Source organism: Mesoplodon densirostris, chromosome 12, assembly GCF_025265405.1.
Source record: "Mesoplodon densirostris isolate mMesDen1 chromosome 12, mMesDen1 primary haplotype, whole genome shotgun sequence".
NCBI lineage: Eukaryota > Metazoa > Chordata > Mammalia > Artiodactyla > Ziphiidae > Mesoplodon > Mesoplodon densirostris.
The window spans coordinates 74831492-74854229 of NC_082672.1; the positions used below are offsets into that span (position 1 = coordinate 74831492).

General features: G+C 32.0%; 1 protein-coding gene across 1 annotated transcript in view; it reads right to left on the bottom strand.

Annotated features, from left to right (window-relative positions):
- The window catches only part of EYS (eyes shut homolog), a 1591612-nt gene that overhangs the window by 1342453 nt on the left and 226421 nt on the right, over nucleotides 1-22738 (bottom strand). The window contains exon 10 of the mRNA XM_060115102.1: nucleotides 11139-11148. Coding sequence (XP_059971085.1) covers nucleotides 11139-11148 — 10 coding nt within the window. The remainder of the gene's footprint in view (nucleotides 1-11138; nucleotides 11149-22738) is intronic.

Below are 22738 nucleotides of genomic sequence, written 5' to 3' on the forward strand. Positions count from 1 at the left end.
GGAACTTACCTCAACATATTTAAGGCCATATATGACAAAACCTCAGCCAACATAAGTGTCCATTGACAGATGAATGATAAAGAAGATGTGGCACATATATACAATGGAATACTAAGCGGCCATAAAAATAAATGAAATTGATTTATTAGTAGTGAGGTGGATGGACCTAGAGTCTGTCATACAGAGTGAAGTAAGTCAGAAAGATAAAAACAAATACCATATGCTAACACATATATACGGAATCTAAAAAAAAAAAAAAAGAAAAAAGAAAAGAAAGAAATGGTTCTGAAGAACCTAGGGGTCGGACAGAAATAATGATGCACATGTAGAGAATGGAATTGAAAACACAGGGAGGGGTCAGGGTAAGCTGGGATGAAGTGAGAGAGTGGCATGGACTAATATATTCTACCAAATGTAAAATAGATAGCTCGTGGGAAGCAGCTGCATAGCACAGGGAGATTCATTTAGTGCTTTTTGACCACCTAGAGAGTGGGATAGGGAGGGTGGGAGGGAGATGCAAGAGGGGGAGATATGGAGATATATATATATGTATAGCTGATTCACTTTGTTATAAAGCAGAAACTAACAAACAATTGTAAAGCAATTAAACTCCAATAAATATGTTTAAAAAATAAGAAAAGAAAACCTGATTGCAGAAAATTATAAGACACTGATGAAAGAAAATAAAGATGATACTAACAGATGGAGAGATATACCATGTTCTTGGATTGGAAGAATCAACATTTTGAATATGCCAATACTATCAAAAGCAATCTGCAGATTCATGCAATCCTTATCAAACTATGGCGTTTTCAAAGAACTAGAACAAAAATTTCACAATTTGTATGGACACAAAACACTCTGTATACCCAAAGCCATCTTGAGAAATAAAAACGGAGTTGGAGGAATCAGGTTCCCTGACTTCAGACTATACTACAAAGCTACAGTAATCAAGACAGTATAGTATTAGCACAAAAACAGAAATATAGATCAGTGGAACAGAATAGAAAGCCCAGAGATAAGCCCACACACATATGGCCACCTTATCTTTGATAAAAGAGGCAAGAATATACAGTGGAGAAAAGACAGCCTCTTCAATAAGTGGTGCTGGGAAAACAGGATAGCTACATGTAAAAGAATGAAATTAGAACACTCCATAACACCTTACACAAAAATAAACTCAAAATGTATTAAAAACCTAAATATAAGGCCAGACACTATAAAAATCTTAGAGGAAAACATAGACAGATCACTCTATGACATAAATCACAGCATGATCCTTTTTGACCCACCTCATAGAGAAATGGAAGTAAAAAGAAAAATAAACAAATGGGACATAAAGAAACTTAAAAGGTTTTTTTTACAGCGCAGGAAATCATAAACAAGATGAAAAGACAACCCTCAGAATGGAGAAAATATTTGCAAAAGAAGCAACTGACAAATGATTAATCTCCAAAATATACAAGCAGCTCATGTAGCTCAATATCAAATAACAAACAACTGAATCCAAAAATGGTCAGAAGACCTAAATAGACATTTCTGCAAATAAGCTATACAGATTGCCAACAAACATATGAAAGGATACTCACTATCACTTATCATTAGAGAAATTCAAATCAAAAGTACAATGAGGTATCAACTCACACCAGTCAGAATGGCCATCATCAAAAATCTACAAGCAATAAATGCTAGAGAACGTGTGGAGAAAAGGGAACTCTTGCACTGATAGTGGGAATGTAAATTGATACAACCACTATGGAGAACAGTATGGAAATTCTTTAAAAAATGAAAAATAGAACTACTGTATGACCCAGCCATCCCTCTACAGGGCATACACCCTGAGAAGAGCATAATTGAAAAAGAGTCATCTACCACAATGTTCATTGCAGCTCCATTTACAATAGTCAGGACATGGAAGCAACCTAAGAGTCCATTGAAAGATGCATTTATGAAGAATATGTGGCACATATATACAATGGCATATCACTCAGCTATAAAAAGAAATGAAGTTGACTTATTTGTAGTGAGGTGGATGGACCTCGATTCTGTCATACTGAGTGAAGTAAGTCAGAAAGAGAAAAACAAATACCATATGCTAACACACACACACACACACACACACACACACGCATATATGGGATCTAAAAAAAGAAAAAATATATATATATTTTGGAGAACCTAGGGGCAGAAAAGGAATAACGACACAGATGTAGAGAATGGACTTGAGGACATGGGAAGAGGGAAGAGTAAGCTGGTATGAAGTGAGAGAGTGGCATGAACATATATACACTACCAAATATAAAATAGCTAGCTAGTCGTAAGCAGATGCATAGTACAGGGAGATCAGCTTGCTGCTTTGTGTCCACATACAGGGGTAAGATAGGGAGGGTGGGAGGGAGGAGATACGGGAATATATGCATATATATAGCTGATTCACTTTGTTATACAGCAGAAACTAATACACCATTGTAAAACAATTATACTCCAATAAAGATGTTAAAACATAAGTAAATTAAAAAGTAAAAATAAAAAGGGAAAGGAATATAAATCTTTCTTTCACCTGAAATTTGAAATATTTGGGAGAGTTGGGGACAGAGCGGAAAGGAATATAAACGTCTTCACTTCATTATCTTGAAACAAACAATTAGAAATGAGAATAAGGAACACAGTCAAAATATTTCACTTGAAAGTGATTGCTTGGATATAGGAAATGTGTGATAGTGACAAGTCCAAAACCATTCTCACCCCTTTCAGTATTTCTGCCACAGATGCATTCTTTATGTTACAGATTCATAAAAACCCAATAGAACTGTTTTTCAAAACATGTAGGAAAATTAACTCTGAATTAGTAAATGTAAACTTTGGAGACCTGGTCCAAGTCTCGGGTTATATTACCTTTGGTTTATCACTTGTCTTCTTTTCATCTCAGTTCCAGATTCTGGGTACAGGGAACACATTGGGAAACAATTCATAAGTGTCCTGTCTAAAATTTTGACTGTTCCAGATAATTTACTTTGTTGTTAAATTAATTTATTTGAAACATTATGTTGTAATTGCTATTTTCCCTAATTTTTACCTAAGAATCTGAGACCAAACTTGTCCAAGGACATAAAGCTGCACTATTTCAGACAACTAGACTGATCGCTTTCCAAGTCTCAAAGTCAGGAACCTACTCTTTCTATTTTATTGACCCCCGGCAATGTTGACCATCAGCACGTTGGATTCAGTGAACTTAATTCATGGCTGTTTCTTCTCAATATCCTTTGTAGATGTCTTTGATATTTATCCTTAAATGTCAATAATTTCCAGGTTGTTTATTCAGCCTTCTGTTCTTATGTTAAATATGACCCTTACATGAATTGCTTATTCTCTTTTTCTTCAACTGTCTCATATGCCTCTATGTCCCAGATTAATAATTTTATCCCAGAATTCTCTGATATGCCTAAAATTTAAATATTGAAATTATATCTCTCTGTGAATATTTCTAGAAATTCTGATCCAAATGTCTCTATATTTATTATATTTCCCCCCTCAAACCACCTCCTCTCTTTCCTGGTTCCCCATTTTCTAGGTGCCACCATCTGAAGTCTCACAGTTTCTGGTCTCATTTGTTACAATTACATGCTAACTTGTCTCCCTGCATCCTATCTTTTCTAATCAAATTTCTACAATGAGTAATTTTTCTAGACTGTAAACTTTATCCTGGTATAACCTACTTAAAATATTTTAATGTTTTGATATAAATTTTAGTATATGTTTTATATTCTTTAGATTATTATATAAACCTTGTACTTTCTGACCACTGCTGCACTTTTTGATCACCTCATAGTTCATCCCCAAGATACTTGTTAATATGTCTCAAGACATTATCTTAGTTCCTAAATGTATTCTGATTGTTTCTTTTTCTGTACTATAATTTAAGTGTTGTTATATTTCACTTAGCATAATACACTCCAAGTCCATCCATGTTGTTGCAAATGACATTATTTCATTCTTTTTTGTGGCTGAGTAATATTCCACTATATATATATATATATATATATATATATATATATACCACATCTTCTTTATCTTTCATCTGTTGATGGACACTTAAGTTGCTTCCATACCTTGACAATTATAAATAATGCTGCTGTGCAATTCCACTCCTGGGTATATATCAAAAAACAACATAAAAACACTACTTCAAAAAGATACATGCATACCAATGTTCATGGTTAGCTATTAAACATCTTATACATGCAAATAACCATGTTATACACTGCAGGGATTATAAATTCACAGAAGAGAGTAGTATTTTGTAATGGAAAGAGCATGGGCTTTCAAATCCGGAAAGCTGAATTCTGTGTTAGCCAATTACCAACTGTGTTTGACTACAACAATTTGTCTTTTCTTTTTTTTTTTTTAAATTTTGCCTTTAAATTTCTGTGTCTTCATTTATAAATAGAGATGGCAATATTGGTTCTATACATTTCTCAGGATTGTACGGGACAAATAAGATCTACTGTGTGACAGCTTTTAAAATCAGTGAAGCTCAATGAAGTTGAAGAGTAAGGTTTTATCATTTTGAGTTTGAAATGCAAGAAAAAAATTGGGATATGAGGGATATAGAGGGAAATCCCAAGTAACCCTCTGGCAATGAATGATTCAAGTTCTTATTTTCCAATGGAAAGACCATTTCTATTTGGCTTCAGACCTGTGAAATTTAGACCTTCATGTAAGTCTATATTTTGAATTGATATTTCAGCATCGAGAAACACAAACATATATACCACACACACAAAATAAGGATGTGCTGCTTCAAATTTCCTTTTCTCAGTTAGTAGATTATTAATACTACTTTGTGACTACTATATGACTACATTTTTCTTTTCTTAAATAGTCCTATTATCAAGGAGTGGTGGCATATATGTGCTGAAGTGTCCTGGTTCCTAGAGCTAAAAATACAAAAGAGAATTTGAATTTTAAATGAGTTGTCTCTTTCTGAAGGCAAGCTGGCATTTGGGAATGTTTTATTCTGATGACAATGTCCATCATCCTTGGCCTCTGCACTGAAACCCTCAAATCTCTTTTCTCTTCACTGCAAAACAGCTTCCTCCTGTGGTAGTTTTCCTTTTTTCCCCTAATCGAACACATATTTTATTTTATTCTTTATGCTCTCTAATTTTTTTCCAAAACATATTATATTGTCTACAGTCTAATCCTTTCCAAACGGAATTGCTGGAATTTAAGGTTCAGGAGTCTGTGCCACTGCTACAGTTATTTCTGATTCCAAAATTCTCATTCCTCTTTCTCAACTCTGAGTTTCATACCTCATTTTGTACTTCTTGGAGTCTCCATTATTTGAGTATTTTTTCTGTGTTTATTTTATTTTTAGCTAATTTCAACTGCTTTTATTTCTTCCTATCCATTTTAAAATTCATTTTTATAACAGATAATAAACTCTTTTCTTCTGAATACATATGTTTTGTAGAGTTTAAAATATTTCCATCAACATAATATACTTTAACTATAAGAAAGAGCTAAAACAAGGCTGAATTACCATTTTTTCATAAAAGTATAGACTCTACAATGAAATTAAACCCATAATTAGAATTACTCATATGTTTCCCATGTGGAAACATTAAAATTCAATCTTTCTATTTTAAAAATTTCAAATTGGAAATATCTTTGTTACCCTTAAAGAAGGAAGATGTAGGCAGGTATACAGTGGGGTGAAGTCAATGTAGAAGGCATGGTTTTGCTGCCTAAGAGGAGTTGTAGTGCAGTTATTCTTTCCAGGAAGACAGAGTAAATGTTGGCACACTATGGCACATGGACCAAAGTCTGCTTGCTGCCAATTTTACTACTGTCCATGAGCTAAGAATTAGTTTTACATTTTTAAATAGTTGAAGAAAAAAATAAATAAATAAATAGAATACCATTTCTGACACATGGATATTACATAAAATTCAAATGCCATTATCATTCCTATTTCTTTTCTAGGAATATATCAAAGGAAAATAAAGACATATCTACACAAAAACTTATACATGAATGTCCATAGCCCCAATCAATTGAGGAATGAATAAACAAATATGGTATATCCATGCAATGGAATATTCTTCAAGAATAAAAATGATTGAACTATTGATATATACTACAACATGAATGAATCTTGAGAACATTATTCTAAGTGAAAAATGCCCGACACAAAAGATCACATATTTTATGGTTTCATTTATATGAAATATCCAGAATGAGTAAATCGTTAGAGACAGAATATAGATCAGTGGTTACCAGAGGTTGAGGGGAAGAAAAATTGGGAGTAATGAAAATGTTCTGGAATTAAATAATAATGAAGAATTCATAACATTGTGAATTACTCTAAATGATTTTATTGCATACTTTAGAAGAGTGAATATTATGGTATGTGAATTATATCTTAAGAAAAAAAAACATAGATTTCATTTCCTTGTTAGTTTTCAGTACTTTTGCTGTGAAATGTCGAGGGGAATATAAATAGGGGAATCAGTAGATACAGGCTGTAGATACATAGACACAGAGATACATAGATAGGTAAAGAGATAGAGGAATAGAGATAAATGTGGATATTTTAAATGTTGCCTCTGGTGTTAAGGACTTCTTGAAACTGATTTGAGGTTGTGTATCCTTTTGGCATAATTTTTGTTCATTATCTCTCCTAATATTGCTTCTGTACCCTTCCTTTTGGGAATCCAAATAGCTGCTTATTACACATTATTTTATCCTTATATATCTCACAATATGTGTGTATTTCCTAACTCATTCAACAGTTTGAGCTTCATTCTATATTACATATTACAAATCATCACACCTCTGTCTTCATCTGTGTTTCATTTAGTGATATAGTTCTATATTCAGTTTTTCACTTATTACTTGTTCTCAATTTTAGAAATTTTACTCAATTTTCTTATAGCTTCTTCATCTTGCCATTATTCCCCTGAACAGAGGAAGCATACTTTTCTCAAGTTGTCTTTTTTCTTTATGTCTATGGTTATTTATGAAACTGCTACATTACATTTTTAAAATTGTTTGTAGATATTATGTGAGGCATGAGATGAAGTTATCTTTCTTCCAATTTCATATGTTTGCTTCTTCAAGTCCATTCAACTCAGTAGTAGTCCAGTATCACTAGAATCTAATTTCAAGAATTGAGATACTTTAAAATGGGCCCATAATCACAGTCTATCTATAGTCTTATCTATTTCCAGGTCACTCTTTCTCTTAAGTCGTGGTCCCTTTGTGGTTTCAGCCCATGTAAATAACTAATTTTATTGTGCAACCTCCTTTATTCAGTGCCAGATGGTGGCCTTTCCCTCAGTCTTCTGAGGCTGTCTGAAGTGCAGTTTAGTTTCTTAACCTTACAAGCAACTTGTTCAAAATTGGCAGATGTACCAAGTGAACACCATGGCTTATCACTCTGGATATCTGTCCTCTTCCATACTTTGGTTCGGTGAAAAACACTATCATTTTACCTCTCATTTGTTTTAAGGCATATTTATTTTTTTTCCAACTTTTTGAGATGTTCTAAAGAAAGGTGATCTACAAGCAGCCCCTTATTCCTAAAAAGTGACTTTCTCTGGTGGGAGTGAAACTATCCCAATTTCAGTTTCATAAGAATAGGATCATGCTACCTACTGCAGCTTGCTTCTCACATAACAACCTATCCTGCTGAACTGATCGTATCCTGATCCAAACCTTTATTTTTAACATGTCTGCATAGTAGCTTATGATGTGCATGCCTCACTGTTTATTCAATAAACTATAGCCTTCTTGATATATATATTTCAGTGCCTTTTTTGCCTTTACAATTATTCCTGAAATAAACGTCACTGAACATAAATCTATGCCCGAGTATATCTAATTGTTATGAAATTGAGTTTAAGAAGAAAGGTTTTTTGGTTAATTAATATATGATCTTTAAATTATTTTCTATAATGGATCTGTTCTTATACAGAGAAGAAACATAGTCTAATATTTTTGACTAGTCAATGATCTTATTCTTGCTGAAATCAGATTGGAAGTGCTCAGGAACTGGGCAAGTACACTGTATTTGCATCATAGTGTCTAATTAAGTATAAGCTCCATGTTGTACACAGTGCATAAGCAAATTTGATGATAGTTTTAGTTAATGGTGATGGTAAATATTTTGTGTGAATATTTAACTATTAGTTTTAAAGTGTTTACAAATATAAATGTATTTATTATATTCCATTTCTAATGTTTAAATTTTAATAGAAAGCATGAGAAAAATCAGAAAACACAGTATAAAGTTATTTCTCTTGAGTATTCCCTTTTCCAGAGTCCTAGTAAATCAGCCATCATGAGGTGTGTCTTTCAACTATGGCTACTTCTTACCATCATTAAACCAACTATTTTCAATTAATAGCAACAAAAAATAACATAAGCATTCACGGAATATTTTAAGACAAATTGTGACTTTAGAAAGACAAAAAACCCATGTATACTGACTTTCACCTAACGACAATATTCAAAGTTATGCCAAAGTATTTCACACTCTACAACGTTTCTCAGATTTTGAGTACATTTATTCCTATTTTCCTGATTCCTGTTGCATTTTTACGAATTCTTCACTAAATTGTTTCACGAAATAGTTGGAACAACTAGCTTTGGTGCTATTAATATTGAAAAAAAAGATTAAATGAAACATAATAAGCCCTAGCTGTGAAAAGAAAAAATCCAGATACAGTGTGTATTGGCTTGAATTGTATGCAGGAAAATGGAAGAGAAAAAGCAAACATCATTTTAGTGCAATCTTCTAAAAATAGGAAACCTTCTTTTACCTGCAAGAACTATTTTTGTAACAAGGCAATGATGGTGCTATAAAATAATTACAGGGATATTTTCCTAATATGAGTGACTCAGTTTAGAGAACAGCTAAATGAGTCAATTACCAAAGAACCCCATTGTGAAAGGATTAGATTTTTATAAGCTTATAACCCACACATATACATACTCACACTCCCAGGATCAGTTGTAAAGTAGAAATTAATTGTAACCCTACAATGAAAGGTACATGGGGCTTATTATCATCTAGAATAAAGGAAGCCAATTTTTTAAAGTACTAAACTGCATAGGACCAAAAGGGGACTTAATCATACAGTGAACGAATTGCCTGATATTAAATTCTATGACTTTAGGTAGGGAGTGAAAGTTCTAAGGATTTATTATAATTTCTATGAATAGGTCAGTTTAATAAACTGGAATCTCCCAATTAAAAAAGATCAGAAAATAACTATCAAATTTATTGCTACGATGTTACCAAAATGTATCAATATAAACCAAAAATAGTTTAAATATGCTAAAAGTGGCCTATTTCCTCTCATTTAAACACTATAAAAAATAGTGGTAATCTGAGAAACTACAGAGCTACATTTTATTTTATTTTATTTTATTTTATTTATTTATTTATTTATTTATTTATTTATTTATTTTTTTGTGGTATGCGGGCCTCTCACTGTTGTGGCCTCTCCCGTTGCGGAGCACTGGCTCCGGACGCGCAGGCTCAGCGGCCATGGCTCACGGGCCCAGCCGCTCCACGGCATGTGGGATCTTCCCAGACCTGGGCACGAACCCGTATCCCCTGCATCGGCAGGCAGACTCTCAACCACTGCGCCACCAGGGAAGCCCTTGAGCTACATTTTTTTTTTTTTTTTTTTTTTTTTGCTATACGCGGGCCTCTCACTGCTGTGGCCTCTCCCGTTGCGGATCACAGGCTCCGGACACACAGGCTCCGCGACCATGGCTCGCGGGCCCAGCCGCTCCGCGGCATGTGGGATCTTCCGGTATCGGGGCACGAACCCGTGTCCCCTGCATCGGCAGGCGGACTCTCAACCACTGCGCCACCAGGGAAGCCCTTGAGCTACATTTTAATACATGTGACCAAGAGAATAAGGCAACAGAATGGAAGACTTACCACATAGTAGCAAAGTTATAGAAATCTGTAAGACATTTATCACAGAAACTAGGGACAAAAGTATTCATATATTTCTATTATCATTTATTTTTTAAAAAGTTTAACTTTTGTGTAGCTAGTAATTGTGTCAGAAATGAGGAATGAATTTTAAGCCAATGAAATTCACCAAATGATAAAAGCTCCCCCCATAATTTTTCCAATGATTTCAATATATTAAGTAGCAAATCTCTCTTATCTTGTGCAAGTTTCAACTACGCTCCCTCCTCAGGGAAATTCCCAAAGACAATGAATAATTTAGTCATAATTCTAATTAAAAACTGAGTAGGAGCCCCACAGCCTGTGAAATTTACAAGGCAATGTCACTAATTATTTGTTACTTCAACCTGTGGTCTGAAACAGTTCTAGACAGCTTCAGGAAAGTATGTGTAGAATTAGCAATCCAGACCAAACCCGTTTCTCAAAAACACTACTAAGATATCACTGATTTCACAGTTATTGGCTCTTAAGCCCCTTTCTAATTGCCTTTACAGTTTATATACTCCCTCTTTGCAGAAAAGTACATAAAATATAATTGTGGATTATTCATAGTTAACCCATTAAATAATCTTCATGATATCCATGCAATATCAAATAATTTTTGTATTAATAGCTGATCTTCTCTGGGGACTAAAACTTAACTTTTACATTTTTAATGTTTTAATTTCAAGTTATTCATCACAATGTCTGTTATGTTATCCATGATAATGGAGTCAAGCAGAAACACAAAGTATTCCAAATATAAAACTCTACAATGCTAGATGTGTATTTGTATATATTTGGTGAAGCCCAGCACTGAAGTATATTACCTTAGTTTTGCATGAGGAAATTTCTGGTACTAAAAAAGAAACAGTGTCATATGCATGGAAAAAATTTAAAAAAACAAAACAAAACAAAACAAAACTCACCACTAACCCCACCAGGGCAAGACTGAAAGAAATCATTTGCCCTCATTCATAGATGCATTGTTCATGAAAGTTTAAATGCTGAAAAATTCCACCAAATCAAATTAAAATATTTTCCTTTAAAAATATTTCTTGAGACTGTAATTTTATACATGACTGCAATTATTTTTAAAGTGATTTAGAGAAAAGCTATTCAATAATTTTTAAAATATTATCATTCAGATAAAAAGTTGTTTTACTTCACATTTGCTTTACAAAGAAGTATTATACACTATGAACATTGTGCACTAACAGAATTGTATCAACTTGGAACGTAATAATACAGTATCAGAAAGCTATATGTTGATAGAAATCAGTCATAATTGCCAAAGATCAGTTTACCTTTTGACATAAATCTTATAAGGTAAACTGACTTTTAATGAACTATCTTGCTCTCATGTAAAACACCAATAGTCATGGAATTTCACATTAAATACCACAACTGAGTTGATAATTTACTTGTTGGAATGTTGTGGTTTTTACTAAAATAATCCTAAGGTAAATCTGTCTGTTAACTCATAGAAGCTAAATTGAGTTATAGGAAATCTTTGTCCAGCCTCAGCCTTTTAAAAATAAGAATGTTAGTGCCTTGGAAACCCTGCTTGAAATTAGCTGATACAGAAAAGATGCACTCACTAACCCCTCTGAAATTCTTTCCCAGTGCAATTCTGAGTTTTTAGTCCTAGATTTACACAAAGGGTCAGATGCTAAAAAGAATTCTAACTATACTTCAATTAAAAAGTAAGAGAATAAATGAATGAATGAATGAATGCATACATACATACATACATATTAACTAAAAAACTATTATTTGGAGATTCCCAAGCCTATACTATTGGCCATTCTACTACTTGAAAAGGAGAAAATAAACTGGAAGGTCACACCTACATTTTAATACTAGTTATCTTTGAGTTGCTAAAATAACACGTATAATGCTTACATTTCCATTAAGCCTTAAAATATTCCACATGTCTATTAAAACATGCATTATTTATATTTCTAATGTGGCAATCAAGTAGAGAAGGATATATTTGAACAGATCATAAGGGCAAAAACAATACTTTCTTTAGTCAATTGAGCAATACAATTGATTAAATGCAGTCACAACATTTTACAAAATGCACAGCATTTTACAACATACCTTATATGTTGAATCTCAGAGATTTGTCACTGACCACCCCTTTATTATAAAGAAGAATAATTTTCTGTCATCAACTATGCAGATCAGACCACATCTAAAATACTGTTTCCAATTTTGTCTTTAAAAATTTATTTAGGAGAAATTAAATAACATATGGGTGAGGTAGGTGATAGTGACCTTCAGAGGTCTATCTTAAAAGTATGCCAAACAGGGAATTCCCTGGGAGTCCAGTGGTTAGGATTCTGGGACTTCACTGATGGGGCCTGGGTTTGATCTCTGGTCAGGGAACTAAGATCACACAAGCCTTGTGGTGCAACCAAAGAGCAAAAAAATGTATGCCAAACAATACTTATTGAAGATATTTTGATACTGAATTATGTAAAAAGAGTATAAAATCTTTAATATTGCCATGATGACTTAGAAGACACAGAATGTATTACATATGTTATGAGAACATAAAAAATACAGTGTGGTCAAAGGATCAAATTTGTGTGTGATTTTGTTTAAGAAAGCAGTATAAGTCCTAAATCCAAAAAAAGAAAACTTTATGGTTTTATATAAGGGATATTAATTTAAATTGAAATTTCCCCCACAATAATTTTCAGCTTTATGATGAGAATAATAGAGGAGAAGAGAGAAATTCACTTGCCAGGATTCTTGCAGATTTTATCATGTTAGTTGATAGGCTAGAATAGATAATATCCTATCTTAAGATACTTTGATGCTGTGATAGTCTTACTGCTTGTTATATTATAAAAAATATTAAACTTCATTGATTTTTTTCATGTCTTTGATTCTTTTGGAACACCCTTCCTGAAAAAGATGATGTTCTGTAGAACTATAAAATATTTAGCAGCAATTAATGAAACAGGGAGAACTTGTAGTTACTTCACTGTAAATCTACTACCCTCTCCAAAATATAAATCAGAAAAATAGAATATAAATCAACATAGAACAGGAGACTCATCAAGTTTTACGAAAAATACCATGTACTATTGAACACCAATAATTCTTCCTTGACATCTATATATTTATTAAAATATTACATCCTCTAAAATAAATGTTTATCTAAAAATCTATTTAAAGCAATTATAAAAATGCAATGATTAGAAATATAAATGAGAAAATAATTCGTTAGCATTTTTAAATTTTATTAAAGACATTAATGAATGTTGCCTGCAGATTTAACATTGGAAGACATGAAATAAAGGTTAATCTTCTATTGATAAATTTATATAAATAAGTTTGCACGAACAAAACTTTTGTATTACACTCTTGAATTAATTATCTTGCAATTAAAATAATAGTTAAAATTTGCTTGAAATTCAGTTGCATGATAAGGTCAAAACTTAAAGTAAACTGTTATAATTACATTGACAGATACAAAGATTTTAACTAAGATTTTATCTATACTCTTAACTATACCCTTGAGCAATTACAATGTATACAAAGCACTCTTCTTAAGGATAGTATATGGACCCTGACTTCATAGAGATTGGATAATAATATGGGAAATAGTACATACCCACACACAATACAAAAGAACAAAAGCTGCAAAACAGAAAATGCTATTAAAGGAACAAAGTTTGGGTGATTTTTAAATGCTAAAACCCACCGCACAACAGACAGATGGTAAATCCACATCTGTTTCCATATAGAAAGAGGATATAACTCTATGTAAAACATTCTCACATTAGATTTATGCAGCTGTAAACAGGAGACTTTCCACTGTCTGTAAATATGTCCCCTTTTTGTCCCATTATACTAGACACAAAATGGATTGTAAATTGTTCTAAAAATAAAATTTCAAAAATAATTGTCATTCCTCTGGTCACCTTCAAAAATGAAATTACCATTTTTTTTTACCTTCTACACATTCAAGAAATCTTTATGACCAGAACAGTCACCCACATTTTTCAAACTTCACAATTGACAGTTTATGATCTTTTAAAGTTAACTAATATGTCAACATAATTTGAAAAGGGTCACGGATCATACAAATAACAAAATCTCTTAAAAGACAGTTTATATGATATTTTGATCTTCTAAAGTTTCATCTGTTGAATTTAAAAGGAAGAGAAAATAACTGATTTTCTTCTTAGCAAACATTTTTTTCTATGTTCTGTAGTCTTGACTAATATATATAATTGTTTCTGATCATCTAAGTGGAGCACTAAATATGTATGAAAAGTGAGCACTGAAACTTTTCAAAAGAAACTACAATGTAAATATTACAATCAATGACATATTCAATAAAGAGCACACTTAAATCCTATTTAGCAACGAAACAGTGACAGATGTTTTGTTAACTTTGCAGAATTTTAAAAGTTCAAACATTGGTTAATATCAACAATATGACATCTACTGTTTTCTTAATCTAGGTTTATTTTTTGTCCATGGGTATAAATACAAATAAACAACATTTCTAAAGTTTATCTTCATGGAGAGATTCACTAGTTTTACAAAAGCCAGCCAGTACAATGAAAAGGTTTTTAATGAAATAAGTCATTTTTATTTTTTGTAAAAGTAACATTGAGATATCTTGAAAGAGAGAATGAGAAGAATGGCTTTACTCCAAACCATATGTTAAAGTAAAAAATGAGGAACTGGTTTAAGGTAAGATATGGATTAATTTGATTTTTTCAACAGGTATTGATTGATTTGGGGCATACTGAATTTGAATCATTTATAGAATATTCAGCTAAAAGGGATTATCAAGATTTTGGAAATGCAATAGTAAAGTAAGAGCATGATATTGGTTTAGTCTATAGCATCAACTACTACACACCATACAGGTTATAGTTAAAGTTACAAAATAGACAGAGTATCCCAGATAAAAACAGAAAAAAGAGGAAGAGCAAGGAAAGACATTTGAACAGAACGTATATTTAACTGGTATGAGGAAGAAGAGAAAGGTTGGAAAACCTTGTAATCAATGGAGATCTCAAAAAGAATAAAAAGAAAAAAACAAAAATGAAGAAAAGTAAAGAATGAGAAGGGGCTTCCTTGGGGGCACAGTGGTTAGGAATCTGTCTGCCAATGCAGGGGACACAGGTTCAAGCCCTGTTCCAGGAAGATCCCACATGCCACAGAGCACTTAAACCTGTGAGCCTCAACTACTGAGCCCGCCTGCCACAACTACCAATACCCACGTGCCTAGAGCCCATGCTCTGCAACAAGGGAAGCCACTGCTATAAGAAGCCCAGGTCCCGCAAGGAGGAGTAGCCCCTGCTCCCAGCAACTAGAGAAAGCCCGCATGCAACAACGAAGACCCAATGCAGCCAAAAACATATAAATAAAAATAAATAAATTAAAAAAAATAAAAAGAATGAGAAGAACATTGTTTATGGGTGTGATTGACTAAGCAGTGAATTGGTAAACGATTTCTCACTGGAATTACAAATAAGGAGCAAATATGGATGATCAGGCACCAGATCATCCATATTTGAGATTATAAAAATGAGATTATTTATGAAGCTGGAGATTTTGACAAGGAGACTTGAGTATAATCTATGTGTGATGAACAGCATCAATAATGAAGTATGAAATGGAGGGGAAAGTTTTGTGTGAGAGACCACTCTTATTTAATAAAATAGACAAACTTGGCTGAGTCAATGAACAGATGCAAAACATAGTCTCTATAGAACTTATGAACATACACACAGGGCATGTGCACACTTAGCTACTCGTGCTGGTTACTAAAGAAGTTTAGGGCAGTTTTCCTTGTTACCGTACACTTTATCTCTAAACCAGAAAGCTGTAGAGTCATGTAGGATTGGGTAAAGGACTCTACTCCCTTAGACTGCTTTCCTGAAAAATCTATTAGATGGAATAGGCAACTTATGTTGACCACGTGAAAATAAGAGATAGGCACAGAAATGGCAAAATGTTTTAGTGAAGTGTGCCAAGATTCAAAAGAAAACTATTTTATTTTATGTAATATTTTATTTAAAATAAAATTTAAAATATATTAAAGTAATAACCCATACATTTATCACTTACAACAATTGTCTATGTTAGCTTCCAGTTTTTTGTCCAGATAAAATCCTGGGATTTAAGTTTCTCTACCACTTGCACACTATTTGAAAAATAAGTAAATTATTTCAACACCCTGGGCCTCAGCTTTTCATGTATAAATTGAGAACAAGTAATTCCTATTTTGAGAATTAAGTGAATATATGATTATGAAATTATTTTGTAAAATTTGAAACCTCATCCAAATGATATTATTTGTTTTAAGGTGTCTATTAATAAAGTATATACTATTAACTTTTAATCTGTTTCCATACAGATATTTTGTATTGTTTGTAGTTGCATTAGCACATTTTTCCTTTTATGATTTTGTATTTTATGACATGATTAGAATATTTTCCCTGTACATTATGAAAATACACACTCATTTATATTTTAAATGACATCTTAAGTATCTGATAGTGTCAGTCTTTTTATGGTTCTCTTTTTGTGGTAGATATATATTGTTATTTTATATAGTGAGTTATATCCATCTTTTCCAGTTTCTTCTCCTGCTTTTATACTTTGTAAGGAATTTTCCTTAAGTCTCCGATCATAATTATTCAACAATATTTTCTTCTGTCCTTTATTCTTTTACACTTACACTTAAAATTTCAGGTTTTTTTGAATTTAATTGTTAAATGTTGGGAGATAAAGAGTACTAGTTTTCTATATAATTAGTTGCCCCATGAGCATGTATTAAATAATTATGTCTTATCTCCTTACTGTAGTACCATGTTTTCTTATTCTGAGCATCTTTCTGAGGTTACTGAACATAGGTTCTCTAGGTTCAATTTTGTTACAGTATTTTTATATTTTGACTGTGCATTTATTATTTTTAAAAAATTCTCTTTAAATATTATAAACTTTTCAGGATGCATAATCCTTTGTCTCCAAAATTTTCTTAACAATTTATTTTGTTTATAATTCCATATCCGATTTGAAGTTTTTTTCTATTTCCAAAGTATTTTCTTAGGATTTTATTTGTAACTTCAGCATATTAATAAAAATGTTTGAAAGTATAGCCCTTGCTATACCAAAGTAATTTGGGGGAATATGGTATTTTCCTCTGTTCATATAATTCTTCATTATAGACTTTATAAACTTTTGTGTCTATTTAATCCAATTATGTCACATTTCTTGTTTAGATTTTTTCTTTTTTATTTCATAAATTTGAAACTATTATAAATGTCCTTTTTTCTTATACTATTTCATATCTATTATATTTTCTAACTATTTTATATTCTTAATACTTTTGAGAAATGTGTGTTATATGGTTGAAAACACTAAAAAAAAAGGAAGATTTGTAAAAAAGTGTAGCTGGCCTTTTATGCTGTAGCTAATAACTAAAACAAAATTTTCTCAAGCAATGACTGCACCATAACTCACCCTTCACCCACTACAAATATTTAGAAGCTGAAATACAATGTGTCTAATATTGAGGCTCAAACAATGATTGTACTTCAGCTGATTCATATACTGAAAATACTGAGATAACTTGACTAGAGTCCACAATCTTCTGGTAGACTGGATGGTCCTTCAGATTTAGTTGAAATGCTTTCAGCACAGCATGTCATAAATGATTCTAAATAAGTGGATAAAATAAGACCACATGAAACATTCCAAGTCAAAGTAACAACAGCAACAATTACAAACCTGTGAAAAAAATGCATAAAACCTGATTTTAAGGTAAAAAATCAGTAAAACTAATACATCATAAAAACGACAATTTTAACAATAAATAGAATCAAAAGTAAAATAATAACATGTATTTTTCAAACCAAATTAGAAAACAACAAAGGAAAATAATACTTAATGATGTTGTTAGTTTGGTCATTAAGTCTCTGGAAACAAACACATGAAAAAAAAATTCTGGAAAATGACTTGGCTTGATAAATCAAAAGCCACCAATGAGTTTATATATTCTAAACCATCAATAAAACTCCCCAAGTCCTAAATACTCTGTTATTGCAATATGATGAAAATTTTGTAAAAGATTTGGGGAAACATATTATTTGCAACATTATATCAAATGAAAAGGAAAATGTCTAAAATTGGGAATATTTATTTCAAATAGATGTATATTTCAGTGAAATATTTTTTACTAGTAACTAATAAAAATAAATGTTTAGTAACTGAAAATTTCTTAGACACATTAAATAAAAGAAGGAAGACAACTATATATATGAATCATCTCAACTATAATTTCAAATGCTAAATCTATAGTATTGCAACACTTTGTTTTATATGTGAATAAAAATAGACATCTAACAAAATATTAACAGTCACCAGATTTTCAAATTGTGGGCAATTTATAAATCATTTTGATATATTCATTTTACCTTCACACATTTTTAAATTACCATGTATCAATGTATTTGTCATTTAAAATAATTGAAATCATATGACCATCCTTTACTCAGTTAAAGGATTTGTATTAAACATCATCATCATCACCATCATCATCATCATAATCATCTTCGTTTACATACCACCTGACTACCAATCTTCTACTTTTTGGTACTTCAAAATAATTTGACAAAAACATGTACTTAGCAGCTTCAATATATCAAAATCTCATCAAATAAAAACTCTTAAGCACTTAATGCCTAGTAAAATTCTCATCTGTCTGGAGTTATCAATAAAGAGGCAACTCCAGTAATTACTCTTGGCTTCATAATATCTCTTGTCATAATGAAAAGCTTATACCAAGACAACTTATTTTTCCTCCTTAGAATAATTCAATTTCTTCAGATTCATTTATTAAAAATAGTGCAGAAATTATATCAGGGAAGTAAACAATTATGCTGAAGATAAAATAGAGTACAGCAGCTATTGAGACATCATCCTCAGGTCAAACAGAGACTCTACGCAATCGTTGGACTGAGATTTCTGCAAGTAGATTGCACAGTCAGTGTGGTCAACCAGGCATATTCCAGAATTTCTATGAGAGTCATGCCACCAGCTCTGAAATCCTAGTTTCAGAGCAGCATCAAATTGTACAGAGCTGAGCTGAGAGATTTTTAAGAAATATCTATCTTATTACACTTGTTCTACAAATTTGAAAACATAAATTATTGCAGTTTCATTGACTTTTTCTGCTCACAAAATATCCTCTTGATGGAATCAACACTAGAAATAAAGTTCTCCAAGTCTTTCTTCTCTGTTTCTAGTATATAACCTCCTTAATTTTAATTTCAAAGAAGCATGGATGCTGTCACATTAGTCCTAGGCTCTGTTATATTGTTAGGCTCTGTTTTGGCTCATTTTGTATTTTCTTTGGGTACAGCTTATCTAGACAAAATAGTAGTCCCAAGCAAGGGAATTTTACTGAAGGCTAGTTTAATGTTGTTTATTTAACATTACCAATGAATGCATCTTCTGGATTTTAATATAGAATCATAAAAAAATTTTCATAGGAAATAGGAATTTAAAAAGAGTTTCAGTTTAACTATGCCTTCAATATCCACTCTGAACGCCAATATTCTCATTTTTTTTAAATGGTGTATTTTACATCTGCATTTTAAGCTTTTGTGAGGATTAAGTTTGTTGATTCAAAGCACCTCACAAATTACTTCCCTTCCCGTGTTAATCCTCTACAATCCCTATAACAGAAACTTAGGTGTAATATTAGCTTGCTTTCTGGTATTACAGTAGGTAATTAAATGCATTTTTTACCTTAGATATTGACTATACCCTATGTGTTAATTGACTATTAGAGATGCAGTGGGTAACTTATTATCTATCAACTTCCTTTCTGAAATTTTTCTTTTGAGAGAACTTTATTTCAACAAAAATCATAGGGAAAATTTATGATGTATTTTAAAGATATGTGTTGGGTTTCTGGCAATTTGTGAAAGTAAAATAGAAGAAAAAACACAGTTCATATGGGGATTCATTACTTTCCCTTGTTGTGGGATTTCTAGAGAAAAATGAAATACTCTTCAAACATGCAGAAATCCAGAGCAAGGTATGTTAGGATAACAAGTGAGAGGATGTTGTATGTCTTAGGAGACTTGGTGATTTTACACTGTATGTGGGTTGCTAGCAGCTTCATAGTTGTAACTAATGCTACTTAGTCCAACTCATTACTTTGGGGACTGAACTCTGCACAGTGATACAACACAGAAGGGAGGGATTCAGAATAAAATTATGACATAGATGAAATGGTACAAAGGTACTTTGGAAGTGAGGTGATATAATTCACTAAAAATTAAGGATCATTACAAATCCATACACATAACTCTCTACTTAAAACACGGCTTTTCAGGGAAATCACTTACTTCTTCTAAAAGAGTGTTGTTAAGACAATCCAAGTTAGGGTGGCAACTGTGAGAGCACAGCACCTGAAGGCATTTTTTACCAAATGGGTAAAAATTTAGTAATGGGAGTGTTGGTTTGTCTCATGAAACTTTAAATTATTACATAGTCTTGCACTTCTTAATGATATCAGATCCATCATATATATTTCCCCCTAAATCCAAGTTTGTTTATATTATAAGTATGTTGAGGCAAGTAGTCCTCTTTTTTTTTCCCCACATCTGAAGAACTGCCTTAGCATTTACAGTAAGAACATCTCACCTACAGGGTTGAGCAGATTCCAATAGGCAATAAACAGTGGCAGTATTTGGGATGGTATACTAATGTTTGGAGAGCAGCAGTATGGCCACATTAAACTTTCAAATTCTTTTAAAATGTCGTTTAAATATATTCTTTATACATTAGAATTGCATCACACTTATTCTGAGCCACACAAAATTCCGTGCAATACTCAATTTACAAATAGAACGCATAGGATTGCATGGGATAGTTTTTTTGTTTTCCTATTTTATTAAAATTTAATACCTTCAAACAAGGGATTAAACCATCATAAAAGGATGGGAGAGAGTGTAGGATCAAAAAATAAAGATAATACAACAATTTCTAGATTTCAACTTACAGTTTTTATGTCAAATATTAAAATAACATACAAATTGTTTTTCAATACATTCTAGCTTCAATTGCTACTGGTAAAAATAACTCATGTCAACATGTCATTGTGAAGACATAGAATGGGAAAGAATATAATAGTATAGCCAGAGTGACAGACATTTCTTGCCAAAATAAGAATAATTCCAACTCTTTCATGCAACCTTCAGTTCTGTTGGGGAGTGAGGGCTTATTCAGTTGCTATTTTGTGCTTGCTATGTCATACAGTATTGTCAGTTAAATAGGTTAAATAAATGCAACTCCCCGTACTTTGAAGCCTTAGTAAAGATAATTTAAAAATAAAAAAAAAAGCATTCAGTTTGAAAGAACAAAATCTCCTTACTCAGTCAAGAAATATGTCTAGTCAGGAAGAGCTTTTGCAAATTTAAGAAACAATTTGATATTGATGGCTACCATTTATTTTGAAAGCCTGTTGGGAATGAATGTATTCATGTAAAGATATTGCAAATTTTATTATTCACAAATTAATTTTTGTCTTTGACATTTATTTGAAGTCACTTGAAAGTAAATAAAACTACGTACTTTCTATATTCTCATCTTACTATCCTTTTAGTAACAATGACTTTTTGTATTTATTTTCAGGATTAATTCTAATTTTATAATTAGAATTCTATAATTTTAAATATCTTCATGTAAAATCATAATCAAACTTAATTTCATACTCTGTCTTTTCAGACTTTAAGAAGATTTCTTTTTTCTTTTTTTTAAAGAAAGCTTAAGATTAACTCTCTTGTTAACTTTTATATGTAACATACAGTACTGTTAATTATATTTATCATGTTGTGCATTACATCCTTAGTACTCATTTATCTTATAACTGGAAGTTTGTACCTTTGACCACCTACATTCAATCCACTTTCCCCAACCTCCCATCTCTGATAACCACAAATCTGATCTCTTTTTCTATGAATTTGTTTGTTTGTTTCTTTTTGAAGTGTAATTAGCCTACAACACTGTGTTAGTTCCTGGTACATAGCATAGTGATTCAATATTTCTATATATTTCAAAATGATCACCTCAATAAGTCTAGTTACTATATGTCACCTTACAAAGATATTATATTGTTATTGACTATATTCCCCACAATGTACATTTTCGTACCTGTGACTCATCTATTTTCTACTAGAATTTTGTTTCTCAATCTCCCTCACCAATTTCTCTCATCCACCCATCACCCTTCTCTCTGACAACCACCTGTTTATTCTCTGTATCATTTATGACTCTGTTTCTTTTTTGTTATGTGTATTCATTTGTTTTTTTTTAGATCCACATAAATATGAACTCATACAGTATTTGTCTTTCTCTTTTTTACTTGTTTTATTTAGCACAGTACCCTCTAGGTCCACTCATGTTGTTGAAAGTGGCAAATTTTTACTCCTTTTATGGCTGAGTAATATTCCATTGTGTACACACACCACACACACACATCATCTTTATCTATTCACCTGTTGATGGCACCTAGGTGGCTTCCATAGTTCGACTGTTGTAAATAGTACAGCAACGAACAATGAGATGTGTATATCTTTTCAAATTTCTGTTTTCATTTTCTTTAGATAAATAACCAGGAGTGGAATTGCTGAATCATACAGTAGTTCTATTTTTAATTTTTGAGGATCCTCCATATTGTTCTCCATAGTTGCTTCAACAATTTACATTCCA